Below are 20,167 nucleotides of genomic sequence, written 5' to 3'. Positions count from 1 at the left end.
CAGAGCATCTCACCTCAGCTTCCCTGGTCTGTGATGGCGGATTTGGACGTTTTGCTGGAGCAAATTAAGGCCGCTGCCGCGGTGAAGGGGACTGAGTGGCTCCGGTCCCAGGTCTCCACGTTGATGGGGGTTCAGGACTCTGCACAGGATTCGGAGGGGCTTGCGGTCCCGCGGGCTCGGCGGTCACGGCCGCCGGAGCGTTTTTCACCGGACCCTTCCCCTCGAGCTCAGCGTCATCCTAGGAGCCCCGACAGGGACCCTTCAGGGCCGCCGGCTAAGCGTACTCCTGCTGCGGCCGTGCGCGCCTCTGGGAGGAATCCTCTGCATGGACGGAGCTCTGGGGGTAGTGGGGGGAGGCGGCCTTCGGTCTCTCCCCGTCCCTCTCGCCGGGGTGCTACTGGACTGGCGGGCTCCCCTACTGGCGATGCTCCGGTCGGAGGGGTGCCTCGGCGTGGGAGCGGCTTCATGGCGGCCGGTGGCAGCAGTGATCGGCGGGACTCGGAGTCGGCCTCGGCTGGGCGCAGAGAGATGACGCGGCGGGGCAAGTCACGTGGCCGGGTCATCGGAAGTTCGGCTGGTTCACAGAGGTCTCCGTCGGGCGGAGCTGGAGTACGGGGGCGTGGACGCCTGTCGCTCGGCTCTGCAGATGGCGGGAGTGCGACACCTGGTGGACGGATGTCGGCGGTGCCCGGGGACGATCGTTCGGAAGGCGAGGTGTCCGGATCGGATGTGGAAGAGGATGTCGGTGGTCGGTCGGCGACGAGGGAGGCTGGATCGGCGGCTGGGGGCGCCCCCCCTGGGCAGACAGGTGAGGTCACAATTCCTTCTCTGGCTTTGTCTGATTTGCGGGGCTTGTTTGATGTGGGGGGTGGGAGTGCTGGAGGGGCTCGGGGGGTGGGGGTGTCCCGGCCGGTGGGGGCGGGGACCCCGGAAGGGGGTGATGATGGGGGTTTGAGGGGCTTCCTCCTGGGTCTACGGGACCTCTTGGGGCGTTTGCCCCCGGGGGACGGGGGCCGCTTGTCTCCAGCGGCGGCTTGGGTGCCTCCGGCGGGGGGCTCGGGCACGGAGCCGGGGGGGGCCCCGGGGCTGGCGGGGCCGTCTTCCACGGGGCTAGTTGCGGGGGGGGCTGGGGCCCCTCCCCAGGTTGTTGGTGCGCCGGCAGTGGTGGCAGTGACGGCCGGGGCGGCGGGGGACAAGACCGGGACGGCGAAGGAGGGGAAGGCGGACGCTGTTCGCCTGGACGATTCAGCGAAAGGTGAGGTATATGTTTGTTTTGAGGGCCCATTGGGGGCACATTTGAAGCAGGAAGTCCGGGAGAAGATCTGGAAGGGTGAGTACGTGGAAATCTTCACGCTGTTGCCCCTCGAGAAGTTTCACCTGGACAGGGTTAAACCGGAGGAGCGCAAGAAGGAGGACGAGGAGGCGCGACGCTATCGGCTTATCCCTCGGACCTTCGCCAATTGGCTGCAGGCCTTTGCCATTCTGGCGGGCGTCATAGGGGAAAAGGCGCCGGAAAACTGCTCGGCCCTGTTCTGCTACATGGACGCTGTAGGGGAAGCCTATCGGGTTTACGGGGGGTCGGCCTGGCTGCGGTACGACGAACAGTTCCGGCAGCGGAAGGCGGTTAGGCCGTCCTTGCGGTGGGACCACAAGGACATCAGCCTGTGGATGCGGCTCATGTCGTCTGCGAAGGCTCCGAATCAGTTTTTTCCAGGGGGGGCCGGTGGTTCTGCGACCCCGGGACAGCCGGCCGCAAAGAGGAGGGGTTTCTGCTGGCAATTTAATGAGGGTTCCTGTAAGTTCGGTGGCACATGTCGCTTCAAACATGAATGCTCCGGTTGCGGAGGTTCCCATTCCTTGGCTCGGTGTTTTAAGTCCGGAAAAGGGCGGTCCGGAGAGCCTTCGCACAAAGGGGACGACGCCGGTGAGGGTGGAAAGGCTGCGGCCTTTTCTAGATAGGTACCCCGATAGGGCGGCTGCCCGACTTCTGGGGGAGGGTTTTGCGGTGGGTTTTCGTATCCCTTGCTCTTTGGCCTCGGTGCCGCCGGTGGCGAGGAATTTGCGTTCGGCATTGCGCCACCCTTTGGTGGTGTCGGATAAGTTGCACAAGGAAGTGGCTCTCGGTCGCATGGCGGGCCCGTTCTCGGAGGTGCCGGTGCGTGACTTGGTGGTTTCGCCGTTGGGGGTGGTTCCCAAGAAAGAACCCAACAAATTTCGCCTCATTCACCACCTCTCCTTCCCAAAGGGTGGGTCTGTGAATGACGCCATCGACCCGGATGCCTGTACGGTGTCTTACATTTCCTTTGACGCCGCGGTGGCCTGGGTGCGACATTATGGGCGGGGGGCCTTGATGGCCAAATCGGACATTGAGGCGGCGTTCAGGTTGCTCCCGGTTCACCCGGACAGTTTTCGATTGCTGGGCTGCCGGTGGCAAGGGGCGTATTATGTGGATCGCTGCCTTCCTATGGGCTGTTCCATATCGTGCGCGCTGTTTGAGACCTTCAGTTCCTTTGTGGAGTGGGTGGTTCGGGAGGTTTCCGGTGTGAATTCGGTGATCCACTATTTGGACGACTTTCTGTGTGTGGGACCGCCCTCTTCCAACGGGTGCGCGATCCTGCTTGCCACGTTGCAGCATGTGGCCGGGAGCTTCGGCATTCCGTTGGCCCCCGACAAGACGGAAGGCCCGACCACGGTGCTCAGCTTCCTGGGCATTGTCGTGGATTCGGAGGCCATGGAGTGTCGCCTACCGGAGGATAAATTGGGGGCTTTGAGAGCTGAAATTGAAGGGGTGCTGGGTTTGCGCAAGATTCAGTTGCGCAGCTTGCAGTCGTTGCTGGGTAAATTGAATTTTGCCTGCCGCATTATGCCCATGGGCCGGGTTTTCTGCCGACGGCTGTCGGCGGCGACTTCGGGGGTGAAGTTGCCCACTCACTTCGTCAGGCTCAACAGGGAACACAGGGATGACTTGCGTCTGTGGCACGGTTTTTTGGCCACATACAATGGTAGATCCTTGTGGATGGCCGGGCCGATCAGCAACTTTGATTTGGAACTGTTTACCGATGCTGCTGGTTCGGCGGGGTACGGGGCTTTTCACCGGGGGGCGTGGAGCGCCGCCCCTTGGCCGGGGGCATGGCAGGTAGCGGGGCTGGTCAGCAACTTGGTGTTGCTGGAACTGTTCCCGGTGGTGGTGGCCCTGGAGATTTGGGGGGCGGAGTTCAGGAACCTGAAGGTTCGCCTCCATTGCGACAATCTCGGGGTGGTTCAGGTGATCAACCGCGCGTCGGCTTCGTCTCAGCCGGTGGTGCGCCTCCTCAGGTATTTGGTGTTGCGGTGTCTACGGTTGAATGTTTTCCTGTACGCTGTGCACATTCCGGGGGTTAAGAATGATATTGCTGACGCGCTGTCTCGTTTTCAGTGGGACAGGTTCCGGGAGTTGGCACCGGCAGCGGAGCAACGCGGAGTCACGTGTCCGGAGTGGCTATGGGGGATTGCCTTGGGGTCCTCGCTGGATGGATCAGGAAGTCGGTGAGCGAGTCCACGTGGTCGGCTTATTGCAAGGTATGGTTGGAGTGGCTGGAGGTGTTGCGGGTGGCATCGGTGGATCCTCTGGGTCCGGAGGTCAGGTGGGTGTTGCTTTCTTTTGTCTCTGATCATTTTGAGAGGGGCGCGTCGGCTTCCGCTGTGGCTCGCAAGTTGTCCGGCTTGGCCTTTCTGTTTAAATTTCTGGGTTGTCAGGATTACACGAAGGACTTCGTGGTGAGACAAGCGTTACGGGGCTATTCCAGGGCTTATCGGAGGAGGGACACTAGGCGCCCGGTGTCCTTCGCTCTTTTGCAGGACGTCTGCCGGCAATTGGGGGAGCACTGCGCCTCGAGTTACGAGGTGGTGTTGTTTAAGGCGGCCTTTTCTCTCGCTTTTTTCGGGGCTTTCCGGATTGGGGAATTGGTCAGCTCCTCCCGGACGGTGCCGGGGGGCCTATTGGGTCAGGATGTCTCTGTCGGTCGGGAGGGGGTTACTATCCTCCTTCGACGGTCCAAAACGGACCAGAGTGGCAAGGGGGTCCGTGTCCGGTTGTTCGCGGTGCCGTCTTCACCGCTGTGCCCGGTAGGGGCGGTTCGGGATTACTGGGCAATCCGCCCTTCGCGGCCCGGTTCATTTTTAATGCATGCGGACGGGTCGTCGTTATCTCGTTTTCAATTTGTATCGGTGTTCAGAAGGTGTGTGGGCTCTTTGGGTTTGGATGCCAGTAGGTTTGCATCTCATTCCTTTCGGATCGGGGCGGCCACTGAGGCTGCACGCTGGGGATTGAACGACGATGCGGTCAAACGCATTGGGCGCTGGGAGTCTAGGAGGTTCTTGTTGTACGTTCGTCCACAGCTGTTGGTGTAGGGTATGTACGGGGGGTGGTTTTGTTGTTGGGGGGGTGTGGGCCCGGCTGGTTATCTGATTATTGGTTGGTTTTCTTTTCCTTTTGTCCCCTTTTCTTGTAGGTTTGGAACCCTGCCTTGTTTGGATCGTGGGACACTCGTATGTTTTCTGGGGGGCCCGGAGAGCTGATGTGCGTCCTAATGGTAGACAACTTGGTTTTTCTCGGCACGAGGCTTGTGTCAGGTGGCTGGGGGTGCCGGGGCTTACTTGGGGCAGGGTCCTTCCCGAAGTGCATCGTTTCGCCCGGTTGGACAGGCAGCCAGATGTTTTGGTGCTGCATGCCGGGGGCAACGATTTGGGGGCCAGGTCCGCGCGGGCCTTGATCAAGGACATAAAGTTGGATTTCCTTCGGCTGCGCACGGCTTTTCCGGCGCTGCTTGTAGTTTGGTCGGATATGGTGGCCCGCACGTCCTGGCGCATGGCCAGGTCGGTCGCGCGCCTTAATAAGGCTCGGATTAAGTTGAACAAGGAAGTGGGGCGCTTTGTGTGTCGGAATGGGGGGTTGGTGGTTCGCCACCTGGAGTTGGAAGTGGACACATGGCGGTATCTGCGGGATGATGGAGTCCACCTCAATGCGGTGGGTATAGATTTATGGGCCCTGGGATTACAGGATGGGATCCAGCGAGCCTTGAGGGTTTGGAGGGGCACGCAAGGGTAAGGTGTCACCCTTGGGTGCTGGTGGCGTTTTGTTGGTCTTTGCTGGCGGGGGAGGTGAACAGTTTAGGATAAGGGTATGGTTGGGACTCATCGTTGGTATGGGTCCCTATGGTGCATTCCATTTAATGTCAGTTTAAATGGAATTCAAAATGGTGGCACTGCGGGGAGTGGTTTGTCTCCGAGCCGGTGACGCGGCTGGAGGCCTATCAGGGCACAGGTCCCGCAGTGCAGGATTTGGAATTATTTGGAGGAGCCTCAAAGACCAACAGGCCTAATGACTGATTGTTTTATGTTTGTAAGGAATGTTTTTTCTCCTTATGTTAATTTTAAGGTAAAAAGGGTTAATAAAATGGCTGCTGTGGCCAATTAACTCCAAGCACGGTGTGGTCTCAATTATTTAGGTAAAGGGAAAGGTTTATGGCATGGGGGTGGACCCTTTGGCTTTAAGCAGCCTAAGAGTTTGGGGGTGACATCTATTCTACATTGGTCAAGCAAGGCCCGAAGCAAAAAAAAAAAAAAAAAAAATAGCGCAGGGCAGACATGACCATGTGAAGAGGGGAGACAGGGCAGGTGTGAGTTAAATTAAATTGTTTTGAGTTGGGGGGTATTCAGGGATTGGTGTATCAGGTTTGGGAGGGGTTGAGGTACAGTTAGGAGGGGTGGCCCCTCAGATTGGAGGTCAGTGGAAGTTCAACGGACGAAGGAAGAAGAAGCTTCCCACCCACCCTCCCTAATTTCTGGGACTGTTATGGTTGATTTTGATTCATGTCTTTTGTGCTTTCTGTCCTTTCTGGGGGAATTTTATATTGTCATGGCAGCTGGGCGTTTTGTTGGTCTTTGCTGGCGGGGGAGGTGAACAGTTTAGGATAAGGGTATGGTTGGGACTCATCGTTGGTATGGGTCCCTATGGTGCATTCCATTTAATGTCAGTTTAAATGGAATTCAAAATGGTGGCACTGCGGGGAGTGGTTTGTCTCCGAGCCGGTGACGCGGCTGGAGGCCTATCAGGGCACAGGTCCCGCAGTGCAGGATTTGGAATTATTTGGAGGAGCCTCAAAGACCAACAGGCCTAATGACTGATTGTTTTATGTTTGTAAGGAATGTTTTTTCTCCTTATGTTAATTTTAAGGTAAAAAGGGTTAATAAAATGGCTGCTGTGGCCAATTAACTCCAAGCACGGTGTGGTCTCAATTATTTAGGTAAAGGGAAAGGTTTATGGCATGGGGGTGGACCCTTTGGCTTTAAGCAGCCTAAGAGTTTGGGGGTGACATCTATTCTACATTGGTCATGACGTCACTTTCCCCATTGACGTCACTTTCCCCATTGACGTCACTTTCCACATTGACGTCACTTTCCCTATTGACGTCACTTTCCCCATTGTCTTAATCTTCCCCAAAGACTTTGCTTTCCCCGTTGACGACACTTTCCCTATTGACTTTGTCTTGCCCAAAGACTTTTCTTCCCCTATTGACTTTTCTTCCCCCATTGACTTTTCTTCCCCCATTGACTTTGTTTTTCCCTTTGATTTTTTTTTTTTCCCTTTGACTTTTTTTTCCCTTTGACTTTGCTTTTCCCCTTTACTTTGCTTTTCCCATCAACCTAGTCTTCCCCATTGACTTAATCTTCCAAAAAGACTTTGCTTTCCCCACTGACATAATTTTCCCCATTGAGTGTGATTTTTTGGTTTATTTGCTGAAACTGGAGAGTGCAAAATCTTGTGCAGCTGTGCATGATAGCCAATCAGCTTCTAACTTCAGCTTGTTTAATTAGGCTTTGACAAAAGAACCTGGAAGCTGGTTGGTTTCTATGTAAAGTTGCACCAAATTTTGCACACTTTTAACCACTTTTTAACCACTTCCCGCCCGCCCTATAGGCGTTTGATGGCGGGAATGTGGTTGCATTATCCTGACCGGACGTCATATGACGGCGGCAGGATAATGCGATAGAGCGGCGATCAGTAATGCGAGGTGTCAGTCTGACTCCCCGCATCTCCGATCTCGGTAAAGAGCCTACTGATGTAGGCTCTTTACCATGTGACCAGCCGTGTCCAATCACGGCTGGTCACATAGTAAACAGGAAGAGCCATTGATCGGCTTTCCTCAGTACGTGCCTGACAGGCACGAGTAAAGGAGCGCCGATCTGCGGCTCTCCTGATGGGGGGGGGGGGTCGGCACTGGTAATCAGATCATTGATTACCAGTGCAGACCCTGGGGGGGGGGGGGGGGTATGCCACTAGAACCACCAGGGATGCCCACCCATGACCCCGGGGATGCCCACCCATGACCCCAGGGATGCCCACTATGGCCACCAGGGATGGCAATCAGGGCTCCCCATCAGTGCTGCCCACCAGTGCCCTCCCCATCAGTGCTGCCCGCCAGTGCCCATTATTGCCCACCAGTGCCACCTATCAGTGCCCATTAGTGCCTATCAGTGCTGCCCATCAGTGCCAATCAGTGGTGCCCATCAGTGCCGCCTATCAGTGCCCATCAGTGCCGCCTATCAGTGCCCATCAGTGCCACCTATCAGTGCCCATCAATGCCCCCTATCAGTGCCCAGCAGTGCCGCCTATCAGTGCCCACCAATGCTGCATATCAGTGCTACATATCAGTGCCGCCTATCAGTGCCACCCATCAGCCACCCCATCAGTGCCACCCCATCAGTGCCTCCTCATCAGTGCCTGTCAGTGCAGTCTCATCAGTGCTCATCAGTGCAGGAAAGAACGTATTTATTTACAAAATTGTATAACATAAACAAAAAAACTTTTTTTTTTTCAAACTTTTCGGTCTTTTTTTTATTTGTTTAGCAAAAAAGAAAAAACCTTGCGGTGATCAAATACCACCAAAAGAAAGCTCTATTTGTGGGGGGAAAAATAACATAAATTTGGTTTAGGTACAGTGTTGCATGACCGCGCAATTGTCATTCAAAAGGCAACAGCGCTAAAAGGTGAAAATTGGCCAGGGCAGGAAGGGGATGAAATTGCCCGGTATTGAAGTGGTTAATAAATCAGCCCCTTTGTCTTTCCCCAAGAATGGTAATTTCCCCCTGGAGTCAGGGATCACAGGACGCATTTTGAGGGACCTTCCTCTTCCTCAGGAGCTGAGGCTCACGCCCACTCGTCACAGGGGGAGCCAATCAGCGGGGCCGCCAGGCACCCGCAATCACTCCCCGTGGGGACAAGAATTTCAGAATTGTCGCTCTTTTTTTTGTTTATAGCCCAAAAAACAAAAATCGCACAGGTGATCAAATACCACCAAAAGAAAGCTCTATTTGTGGGGAAAAAAGCCATACATTTTATTTGGGTACAACGTCGCAATTAGTCACAATTACAAAAATGTAATTTTTTGTTTACAAGATCACCATTTGTGAGCAGGGTCCCTCCCTTTCCCTCTGACTACGCCATGTTGTATGCGAGGGTCCCCTTTACGACTACGCCATTTTTTGTTGTGAGTGGGGTTTACTCACCCTGCACGTGGAGGTAACTTTTGTGAGGAGTGCGCTCATCAATAGCCGGTCATGTGAAAGATCTAACATCACCAATTTAGAGAGGAGCCTTCACTGTGTGAAGTCATTAAATACAAAGTTTCTCTAAAGGTTCTGTCCCGTGTCACCACACTCTGTACCTTGATGTCTGTTTGCATTAGGAGGAACATGCTGAGCCACCCACTCCACCAGTCCAGTGTACCTCTGTTACCCCACTCCCAGTAACATAATGGGGTCCCACTGAGCACCCAGCACCGACCTCATGCATGCTCTCATTAACTCTTTTATTTCTTGAACATTGTGACCAGGGCATGGGTCTTTGTCACATGAGTTTGGAACCAGTTGCTATTGGAAACTGATTGCTAGGGAGGGAGTCAGACAATGACCCCCTCGCTACCAGAGGACCTGTCACCTTACCAGGTTCCATGTCTAATGACTGGTTGCTTGTAGCTTGTTCCTTTACTTGGTAACCTATGGCATATACATTCTTCTTCTCCTTGTCTTGCTAATGCGCTTACCAAATATAGGCTGTATTCAAGCATATATGGCTCATGAGAGATATATATCCAATCAGCTCAACCAGGACCCTTGGCAACTCCACTTCAGACCAGCAAGATAGTAGACACCGCAACATAGAGAACCCGGGCAATCCACAATCCGGCAATGATCATGAAAAAATAATAGCCGCAGGATCCAAGGAACACAGCCGCCCGACTTCCGGGTATCACGTGGTGACGTTAGCACGCCTTTCCGACGCGTTTCATCATAGAGATCCCCAGGAAGACGTCATCTATGACGAAACGCGTCGGAAAGGCGTGCTGAGGTCACCACGTGATACCCGGGAAGTCGGGCGGCTGTGTTCCTCGGATCCTGCCGATTACAAGCGCTGTTTGTTGTTTGTACATGTAAGTGTTTTACCTTTTACAATAAATGTCTACCTTTACATACTTCACCATGGCGGCTATTTATTTTTTCATGATCATTGCCGGATTGTAGATTGCCCGGGTTCTCTATGTTGCAGTGTCTACTATCTTGCTGGTCTGAAGTGGAGTTGCCAAGGGTCCTGGTTGAGCTGATTGGATATAGATCTCTCATGAGCCATATATGCTTGAATGCAGCCTATATTTGGTAAGCGCATTAGCGTGATTTTGCACCTCAACACGGTGGAAGGATTAATTACTTATTTAGCGGTGGAGGATTCTGTCTCTGTGCACCGATATACACACCTTTGGACTTTTTATTTCTTTATGGACTCTGTGTTCTATTCAATTTAATTTACATTTTGGAGTCATTTATATTTGTTGATTGCACGATTATTTGATTATGCATTAGCCTTATAGCTCATTTGCTATTTCTTTGGGGTATCTGTTTTATTACATGTATCATATAGCGCAGCTTTATTTCTACTACTTTGAATAACTTCAGACCAGGCTTATAACGGTTAATGTAGCTTTACTGAAGAAGTGCGGCATAACAATTCAATATAAACAACGTCTTTCCCTTAGTTCTAACTATAATAGCGTGGCTGCCCAAGCATACCTCTGTGAGGTGAGAGTCCATTATGGCAGTCTCTTGAGGTAAAGGTAGAGGTCAGTGGAAACTTATCTGAGAGGCAGAAATTGCTCATTACTCAAGGAACCCCCAGCAACCTCTGGAGGAACCCTAGGGTACCATAGAAGCCTGGTTGAGAAACCCTGCTCTAGGGTATCATTTGATACAATGGCCGATTGTTAGCAAATTAGACCTCAAATAACCTTAATTGTCCCATAGCTGGTTCGTGTCTCCAGTAGTTTATACTGAATAAACAGGTTGTCCTAAAACTTCTCTTTTCTCTTGTTGTTAATACAGAAATACCCCCCAAAGAAGGACCTTGTAAGGGCTGTGTCCATACAGACCGGGTATCTTATACTAGGAGGAGGACCCAGCAATTGTACCCTTATCTATCTGGCCCAGGTGGATCCCAGAGGTGAGTGCCAAATACTTTAAGGCTGGTATGTTCTCTCAAGCAGATTAAAGGTGCACTTGACCCCAGGGCTGGATTAAGAGAACCATGGGCCTGGTGCTGAGGATTTTGGTGGGCCTTTTTATGGAAATAAATAAAATGAAAATGCAAGCAATTTTTGATTAAAACAAATTAAATATTTAAACAAATGAAATTAAATTGAGGGAGGAGAAAGAGAGAGAGGGATAGGGGGTGAGAGAGAGAGTAGGATAATACTGCATAGTGCGCCATGGCAATATGTGAATGGAGCCACATTGCGTTAAAAGTGGGAGGGGCTGCCCTACATGCGATGCATGGGAATGTGCATGCTCTGTCACGTCTGCTTTATGTGAATGGAGCCTTACACTTGCAAACCATGTAACTGGGGTATTTACTATGACAGACCCTTCCCTGTCTCTCTGCTAATCCCTGCATCATTTTTCACCTCCTCTCAGTACACCTGTGCAATCTAAATTACCCTGCTAACCTATGCACCCCAGACCCCTCATCTCTGCTTAACTTCACATGCCTCTGTTCATCTTTGCAGCCCTGCCCCCCCTGCACACCCCCTCTTTGGTCATGCTTGCCCTCCAAATGGTGATCCCTTTTCTGTGTTTACCTCTGGACACCCCCCCCCCCCCCCCCCAATCAATCTGCTCTCCTTTGCAATACAGGCTGATGGCAGCATTCAGCAAAATTAATGGTGGACCAGGGCTCAGGGAGATTGGGAATGCTCTAACAAATTACATACCAATGCTACCACAATTTAAAATTCAAGGCCGCCACAATTTATATATCAATGCCACAGAGCAGGGCTGGGCAGCATTAGTGACTCACTCACATCACTGAGCTGGGCCTATCTTAAAGAAGGGGCCTGGAGCTGCAGCTCTAATAGCCCCTATGTTAATCTGGCCCTGCTTGACCCAACAAAAGGTTATTTACTGGTGGAGCCATGTGGGCTGAGTCAACCCAGAGCTTCTCATATACATTACATATCCCAACTGGCAAAGCTCCTTGCCATAGTTCACAATTCACAATTTTTTTGTCCACTTGGGGTGTCCCTGTCCACCTTTTTGTGTTTCCGTCACCCTTAGAAGTATCCCTAGACATTTTTACGGGTTACAGTCCCTCCTGATAAATTCTTCATAACCTAAAATAAATATGTAGCACTGTCCCCATAGGACTTGCTGTATGAGGACTTGTTGGGCCTCCTCTGATTACCTGTAGACAGTCACTTAGGGTACAGTTCACACTTTCATCCTTACTCCCGATGGCTCGTTACTCAATAAACAGTCCAGGGGTTTTGGTTTTTAGTATTTATTATGGAACTTGGATAGGAGAAGGGAATAGTGGGATACACCAACTTGAACTATTTACAGTTGATAAGGGCAACTCTCACTTGGCCTCACCAGGTTACTTGTGGAAACAGACAAACTGCTTTAACCATACTACCAGATCAGCTGTGGATTTGTCATGCATCAGCTGTAGCTGCGTCACGCGTCCTAGTGCGCATGCGCGCAATAGGTAGGGAAATTTGATAATATATTGCAACGGTCGGGCACACGTCCTAGTGCGCATGCGCGGCAACGGGTCGGGCAGCGGGCAGAGAGATCTCTTATAACAAATATCCATCCGATCTCCATGCCCCACACTGCACCGACCCGACAATGGAACAATCCGATCTCCATGCCCCACACTGCACCGACCCGACAATGGAACAATCCTATCTCCATGCCCCACACTGCATCGACCCGACAATGGGAAATCCGATCTCCATGCCCCACACTGCATCGACCCGACAATGGGAAATCCGATCTCCATGCCCCACACTGCATCGACCCAACAATGGAACAATCCGATCTCCATGCCCCACACTGCATCGACCCGACAATGGGAAATCCGATCTCCATGCCCCACACTGCATCGACTCGACAATGGGACAATCCGATCTCCATGCCCCACACTGCACTGACCCGACAATGGGACATAGCCAGCAAATGGACAGTGGGCATATTGTCCCGTTGTCGGGTCGGTGCAGTGTGGGGCATGGAGATCGGATGGATATTTGTTATAAGAGATCTCCCGGCCCGCTGCCCTACCCGCATGCGCACTAGGACGTGTGACGCGACTACAGCTGATGCATGACGAATCCACAGCTGATCTGAACCGGAAATGACGAGGGTATGGATTTCTGATGGGGTAGGGAGATCTGATAGAACACTGGAAGGATTGTGATGTCACCCACCCCTGCATAGGTGCCACAGTCCAAAGCTCGGAGGCAGCTATATATTTTCTAACCTTTCTTCACAGTTCTTTTTAAGCATTGATGCTTTGTTTTGGAGCTGGGGTTTTGGTTTTTAGTATTTATTATGGAACTTGGATATTAGAAGGGAATAGTGGGATACTCCAACCTAAACTATTTACAGTTGATAAGGGCAACTCTCACTTGGCCCCACCAGGTTACTTGTGGAAGCAGTCACACTGCTTTAACCATACTTCCACATGTATGGGAAGGGTTAAGTCTTCTTGCTCTCTCTCCAGGGACAGACTTGATGAACTACATTATCTTCAGGACACTCTCTAGCATCCCCTTTACTGACACCTGTCCAATGGCTCTTATGGCTGCAGGGATGGCCCCCTCAGGACAGGCCCCTTGACACAGATCTGTGCTCACTGTATGCAGAATCAGATCCTTTCCAGTGTCTCCCTTCCAGTCAGCTCTGCAGGACCTCCGGGTTCAGTTCCTCTCTAACTCTTAGGCTCTCAGGTCGACCATCTGAGGCCACATGGCAACTTCTCCCTCCCTCCGGGATACTGCTCTCTAGCTGAAAGACCCCGAGCACATGTGCTCCTGACATTTATACAGTATCCCAGTATGCACCGAGGCACTTTCCTCTGCCAATCACCAGGGCTGTACTAAATGCCCGTGCACTCATTTGTCAGGTTTCCTTCCACTGTCCAATATGCCTCCCTATTGGACCAGTGGGAAACACTTTAGACAAACTTAACTGCACCTGAGCACTATGAGCAGACCTTACTAACAGATCCTGCTCTCTGGTAGGCAGAGAACAATATAGGTTTACCATGCAATCTTTCTGATAAGCAGAAAAGATCCAAAATTATACTCTCCCTCTAGCATCTACCAAGGAGGGTGCTACAAATACAAATCCAGTAGGAAGGAAGGAATATTTTCCCACTTGTGGAGTCCCTTATAGGTGTATAAGAACAGTGGGTTTCTCAACTCACCAAACTGGAACTTATCACACTTGGGTGGCTTGACCCTTTTGAGGTTCAGACTAAAAAAGGAGGGGGTTGGGAAGGGTTAGGTCCTTTGTTAGTTTCTTACTAATGTCTGTGGCCCCTTTGGGGTAAATACTTATTATGTCCTGTCTCAGTGACATCATATGTGCCAGGGATTGATAAGGTGTTACTGTGAGAGATGATAAGAAAAAAATATTTTCCCTTAGACAGATAAAAAGCCCAAACATTAGATATTCGACATGGGTAAGGAAAGGATTAAGTGTTAGGCCCTGGCTAATGTTCTGGTCTCTGAAAAAAATATAATATTAAACCCGCGCTAAAGTGATGCAAACTAATATCACCTGCAGCTGCTGCTCACTTAGGTAAAAACCAAGACATTTATGAAATATTATAAAACAGCGCTACCAGGCGAGTGAAAATACTAAATAAACATAATTTACAAATCCATAATATAATAAAGTGCACTAGTGACTACAATCTGAACCATTCAGTAATACTGATAATAATAATAATAATAATAATAATAATAAAGTGCACTAGTGACAAAAATCTAATACAATCATAATTAATTGGGACAATAAATATTCTAAGGTGCAAAAAAAATATATGACAATAAATATTCTAAAGTGCAAAAAAATTGTGCAATAAGTGCCAAAGTGCTAAATCCAGTGCAGTCCAAAAAATATATATATAAACAGTCCACTCAAATTAGATAAAGTGCTGAGTACAGTGCTTGAAGTGCTCCACACAAGTGCCAAGTACTTCCAAAGAGACCCTTTTGGAGATCCACTCACCAGACTTAGGATAAATCTGAGCCTTAAGTGTGCAGTGACTTCAAACAGATAGCCAGTAGGGATGGATAGGGCAACTGAGCCTCCAAATAAACCTCCAGCCTCAGATTTAGGATGTAATCCAGCCTCAGATCTGCAGTGATTTTCCCCAGGATAATCAGTAGGAATGGATGAGCCTCCAATACACCTCCAGCCTCTTCTATAATTTTCCCTTGCTCAGGTGCTCAGATAAAAGAGGGAAGGAGCCAAATATAGTGAAGCCCGTAAGGTATTTATTACATTAAAATATATTAAAACTACTCACAAAGGTAATCCAGGTAACAGCGTTGTATCACAATCAGTAGTCACAGTAAACCGATCCACTTCCGGGTACGCTGCCGGCGTGCGTTCCACGGTGGTTTAGGAAGTGACTTTGTGTGACGATTGTCTGCCAGGAAGTACGTCAACGCGTTTCGCCCGCCTACAATGGGCGTTATCAAAGACATCACTGCAGATCTGAGGCTGGATTACATCCTAAATCTGAGGCTGGAGATTTATTTGGAGGCTCAGTTGCCCTATCCATCCCTACTGGCTATCTGTTTGAAGTCACTGCACACTTAAGGCTCAGATTTATCCTAAATCTGGTGAGTGGATCTCCAAAATGGTCTCTTTGGAAGCACTTGGCACTTGTGTGGAGCACTTCAAGCACTGTACTCAGCACTTTATCTAATTTGAGTGGACTGTTTATATATATATATATATATATTTTTTTTTTTTTGGACTGCACTGGATTTAGCACTTTGGCACTTATTGCACAATTTTTTTGCACTTTTGAATATTTATTGTCATATATTTTTTTTGCACCTTAGAATATTTATTGTCCCAATTAATTATGATTGTATGGTATTAGATTTTTGTTACTAGTGCATTTTATTAATATTATTATTATCAGTATTACTGAATGGTTCAGATTGTAGTCACTAGTGCACTTTATTATATTATGGATTTGTAAATTATGTTTATTTAGTATTTTCACACGCCTGGTAGCGCTGTTTTATAGTATTTCAATGTTCTGGTCTTGGTTAGGGATGAGGGATGTGGGGGTTGCTTCACTTTATGTTTTTTTTGGTGCCTGATTATAAGATGGTCAACCAGATGTCAGGGACACCTTTTGATGCTTACAGACATTTTTTACTGGGTGCATGGGACAAATATGTACGCCATTTGCCCAAAGGTTTGATGACACCTGACCATCACACTGAAATGAGATTGCTGGACATCCCATTCCAGAACCATGGACATTAATATGGAGTTGCACCCTTTGTAGATATAACATCCATTCTTCTTGGAAGACTTTCTACAAGATTTTGGATTTACTGTAGAAATGATGAATCTGTAGAAAAGTTTCTATACTTTTTTTTTGGGGGGGGGGGGGGGGGGGGGTCAGTGATACACATGAAAAATAAAAACTGAAGATCTTTTTTCCTTCTGTCTGCAGGTTCTTTACCCAAATGGGTAGTGAATAAATCCTCACAGTTTTTGGCTCCAAAGGTAAGTGAGTTTTATTTTGTTAAAGACCCACTTCAGGAAAATTAAACTAAAATGTCCACCTGTACCCCAAGCTGCAATACTCCCAGGAACTGCCCCTCAGCAGTAGTTCGGTTTTGCATCTAGATGTCCTCATTCTTCTGGACTGAATGACACCCACCATCAGTCTGAAGACTAAGGACATCAAGTGAGAATCTGCCCACTAAAGGGGTGTCACTATGTCACTGTGTCACTATGCTCTCACAGTGTAATGATGCAGACAGTGACATTGATGTCCTCATGGCAGCACATCTCTCTACATCATTGAGCAATGAGCACTGTCCACCTCTGGAGGAGAAGATTTGGAAGAGAACCCAGCGCATCATGTAACATCTGCACACTGAGGGCCTTCCAGGGGAAGGGTGAACCTCTGCAAGAGGAATGTTCTGCAGGCTTCGATATAAAAAAGTAGTAAATGTATGTTGGTCATAACATGGGTATTAACCTCTTGCTGCCCAGGTAATTTATATGTGCGGCAGCAAAGAAGGTGGGCTTTAACGCCAGCATCCCTCACATATGGGTCCATGGACAGCAAAAGTTTCTGTGCTGAGAGTCCCCTCACTGCATGCTCCCATCACAGTGACCAAGCCTTCATATACAACTTCCGGTCTCTGGCAATAAACGGGAGAGAGTGGGACTGGCTGTCAATCAGATGACCATTGTCAGGACAAACTTAACGCATGGGCACCCCTGGGCATTGCCCAGGGGCCTCAGGTACATGATAATCTTGCATTACATCATACTTGCCAACTGTCCCAGATTTTCCAGGACAGTCACACTTTTTACTAAGCTGTCCCGGGATGGCCGTGTCCCCAGCAGCGTCCTGGATTCTAAGCTACGGGGACAGCAGCAACCCATCACTGGGCTAAATCTATAATGGGAATTAGATTCTCCCCCCCCCGCTACTTTCCTCCCGCAGTTTCTGGTGCTCTTCCAGCACTTTGCAGGGGTTAAGGAAGAACCCCCAAGTTGGAGCATCTTACTACTGCTGCTGATTGTGTGGGCGGGATGTGTACTGTTCCAATCACATGGGATGAATAGGAGAGGATGGCTGACGGAGATCGGAGCCCCAGTGAATTACTTTACCCAGGGACCCATGATGTTATTAGGATGGCCCTGACCATTGTTAAACTGACAGTGGTCATGTAATGAGGCAGCCCTTTATAACAGCACGCCAGGACTGGACGGGAAGGAGTTAAAGCTAAGCTCCAGGAAACCTAAAAATCCTCTCTTGCATTGGGACTGCACCTGTCCTGCAAGGGTTAACTGCTTTATTCTGTCTAGGGCAGTGGTCCTCAACCCTGGTCCTCAGGGCCCACTAACAGGCCAGGTTTGCAAGATAACTGAAATCCATCCCAGGTGATATAATTTGCTGCTCAGTGATTGCAGTACTCTAGTCTGCATCTCCACAATGTAATACTTAAAATCTGGCCTGTTAGTGGGCCCTGAGGACCGGAGTTGAGGACCACTGGTCTAGGGGACTTGGTAAAGCACTTTTTTCCTACCAGACCCTCCTCTCCAGCCAGGTGCGTTTGAGCGTTAATGCATTCCAATGGCCCGAAAAAATTATTAGTCTGGCCAATGGAATTCATTAATGCTAAAAAGATTGATGTGACTAAACGCACCTAAATGCTTGTGTAATTTGCGGCTTTGGGCGGGTTTTTATAAGCAGCTTTTCTACTGCCAAGAGTTCTCGAGTTCAGAGGAGAAAAGTAAAATGCCCAGTGTGCATCCCCCTAAAGATTTTTTGCTGTTGCCCATCTATGGGGGAGCCATACAGAATAAAGGTACCATACTAATTCTATAAAGAAGAGAACGCAGAGAGGTTGGGTGTTATCTAAAAATCTTTCAATGCTTTTCATCTCCACAGGCCATGAAGAAGATGTATAAAGCCGCCTTGAAGTACCCAGACTGGAAAAAGAAACACAACCCCCAGCACAAGCCCTGGCTGTACCCAGAGCAGAGCACCCTGCCCACCATAAGTCTGACCGAGGTGTCCGTCCAGCACGCCGACTCACTGGAAAATATCGATGAGAGCGGCGTAGCAGAGACCAAGGATGATCGGGGAGATGCCAGTGATGAAGACAGTGTCAACTGAGGGGCGCAGAACCTTTGCCAGACCCTTGGTGGCATTTTTGAGGACCAAAAAACAGTGTCTTCATCCTACAATGTAGGGTTGGCGGAGAAAGACACTGAGGATGGGGGGGGGAGGGGGCGGAGAATAAAAATTTTATTTGGGAAATAGGTGATTTTTTTTTATATACAAATATAAAGGGTTCTGGCATTTGTTTTGCTCCTTTTCAGTGAACTGTTCAATGACCGAGAACTGTTGCATATAGATTTGGTGATAATGGCCTTCACTAGAGACTGAGCGTCAACTCTTAGGCATCACCCCATGACAAATAGCACTCCATGAGATTGTAATTTAAGTCTATTTTGCTGTCTGAATTTTTGAAATGTCTGCACTGCCGGAGAGTGAATATTTTTAGTAGTGACTTTGTGGCGCTGTTTGTTTTAATGAGGGAGCATGAGATGGGAGCGGTGAGAGTGACTCGGTGACGGACCAGACGCCTGAGAGACTTCGGAAGTGAGAAAGCAAGGTGACGTCTTCAGATATGTTCACCATAGAAATATTAAAAGATTTTACTGCTCATTTCTGTTGTGGTTTTTTTTTTAACTTTTATGTTCTTCCTTTTTGTCTTTTTGATGGATGGAATAAATATATCAACCCCCAAAAAAACCATAACACCGTACAATACCTAGGAAGAGTTTATATCGGGAATAGTTTGTATGTTGAGGTTTTAGCCAATTATTTTTAAAATTGGCCTTTATTCTTGATGCTCCCAGGCCAGTCATCTGCCCCGTCTGCTATGGGGTAGATGACTGGAGTGGGAAAATGCTTTAGTACAGCCAGCAATGGCAGAAGACTAGCCCAGTGGTTGACACAAGGGGTTACATAGCTGGTCAAAAAGTCTTGTTTGATCCTTACTGTTCCTCTAAGATAGGCACCGCATCTCCACCTCCCTCCCCCAACCCCACTTCAGAGCCTGAACCTGAGCCACCCAAACAATCCCATTTATGGCTGTAGATGATCCAGAAGATAATGTGCAAGATGCCTCGCGTTTCTATATCCATTCTTTTTCTGATGTCTATGGTCAGAACAGAGCTTCCTCGTCCTCGTCCTACTCATAATTTATTGGCTGGTAATTGTCAAAGAGATTCTTCTTTAGACCTGGATCTTCCCTCTGTTCCCCGTGCTTCAGTTACGTTGTGCCACTACAATTATGACAAGAGCCCCTCATGGGCTGGTAGCTGAGTTCTGAGCCAGTAGAAGGCCACTAGTACTGAACTGTACTAATCCTTTAGTACAGCCAGCAATGGCAGAAGACTAGCCCAGTGGTTGACACAAGGGGTTACGTAGCTGGTTAAAAAGCCTTGTTTGATCCTTACTGTTCCCCTAAGATAGGCACCCCATCTCCCCCTCTCTCCCCCTACCCCACTTCAGAGCCTGAACCTGAGCCACCCAAACAATCCCATTTATGGCTGTAGATGATCCAGAAAATAATGTGCGAGATGCCTCGTATTTCTATATCCATCCTTTTTCTGATGTCTATGGTCAGAACGGAGCTTCCTCGTCCTCGTCCTACTCATAATTTATTGGCTGGTAATTGTCACTAAGAGATTCTTCTTCAGACCTGGATCTTCCCTCTGTTCCTTGTGCTTCAGTTACCTTGTGCCATTACAATTATGACAAGAGCTCCTCATGGGCTGGTAGCTGAGTTCTGAGCCAGTAGAAGGCCCCTAGTACTGAGCTGGACTAATCCTTTAGTACAGCCAACAATGGCAGAAGACTAACCCAGTGGTTGACACAAGGGGTTACGTAGCTGGTCATTTTAGAGCCATTTCTCTCTGACCATGGCTGGAACACCACCAGACTGCTGAGAGTGCTTTCTCCTTATTTTGCATGTGCAGTACATCTGCTTCAGTTTGCAGACTTGACATA

The 20,167-nt window shown here is 49.4% G+C and overlaps 1 protein-coding gene across 1 annotated transcript in view; it reads left to right on the top strand.

Annotated features, from left to right (window-relative positions):
- STARD10 (StAR related lipid transfer domain containing 10) overlaps positions 1-18,817 on the top strand; it is a 95,096-nt gene extending 76,279 nt beyond the window's left edge. The window contains exons 4-6 of the mRNA XM_082244578.1: positions 10,414-10,531; positions 16,076-16,128; positions 18,035-18,817. Of these exons, the coding sequence (XP_082100704.1) occupies positions 10,414-10,531; positions 16,076-16,128; positions 18,035-18,262 (399 nt within the window). The 3' untranslated portion in view covers positions 18,263-18,817. The remainder of the gene's footprint in view (positions 1-10,413; positions 10,532-16,075; positions 16,129-18,034) is intronic.
- Positions 18,818-20,167: the final 1,350 nt, after the last annotated feature.

The sequence above is a fragment of the Pelophylax lessonae genome (genome assembly GCF_965119305.1).
Source record: "Pelophylax lessonae genome assembly, chromosome: 2".
Classification (NCBI taxonomy): Eukaryota; Metazoa; Chordata; class Amphibia; order Anura; family Ranidae; genus Pelophylax; species Pelophylax lessonae.
The sequence above is the reverse complement of the archived record's forward strand: the minus strand, read 5'-3'. Positions and strand labels throughout refer to the sequence as shown.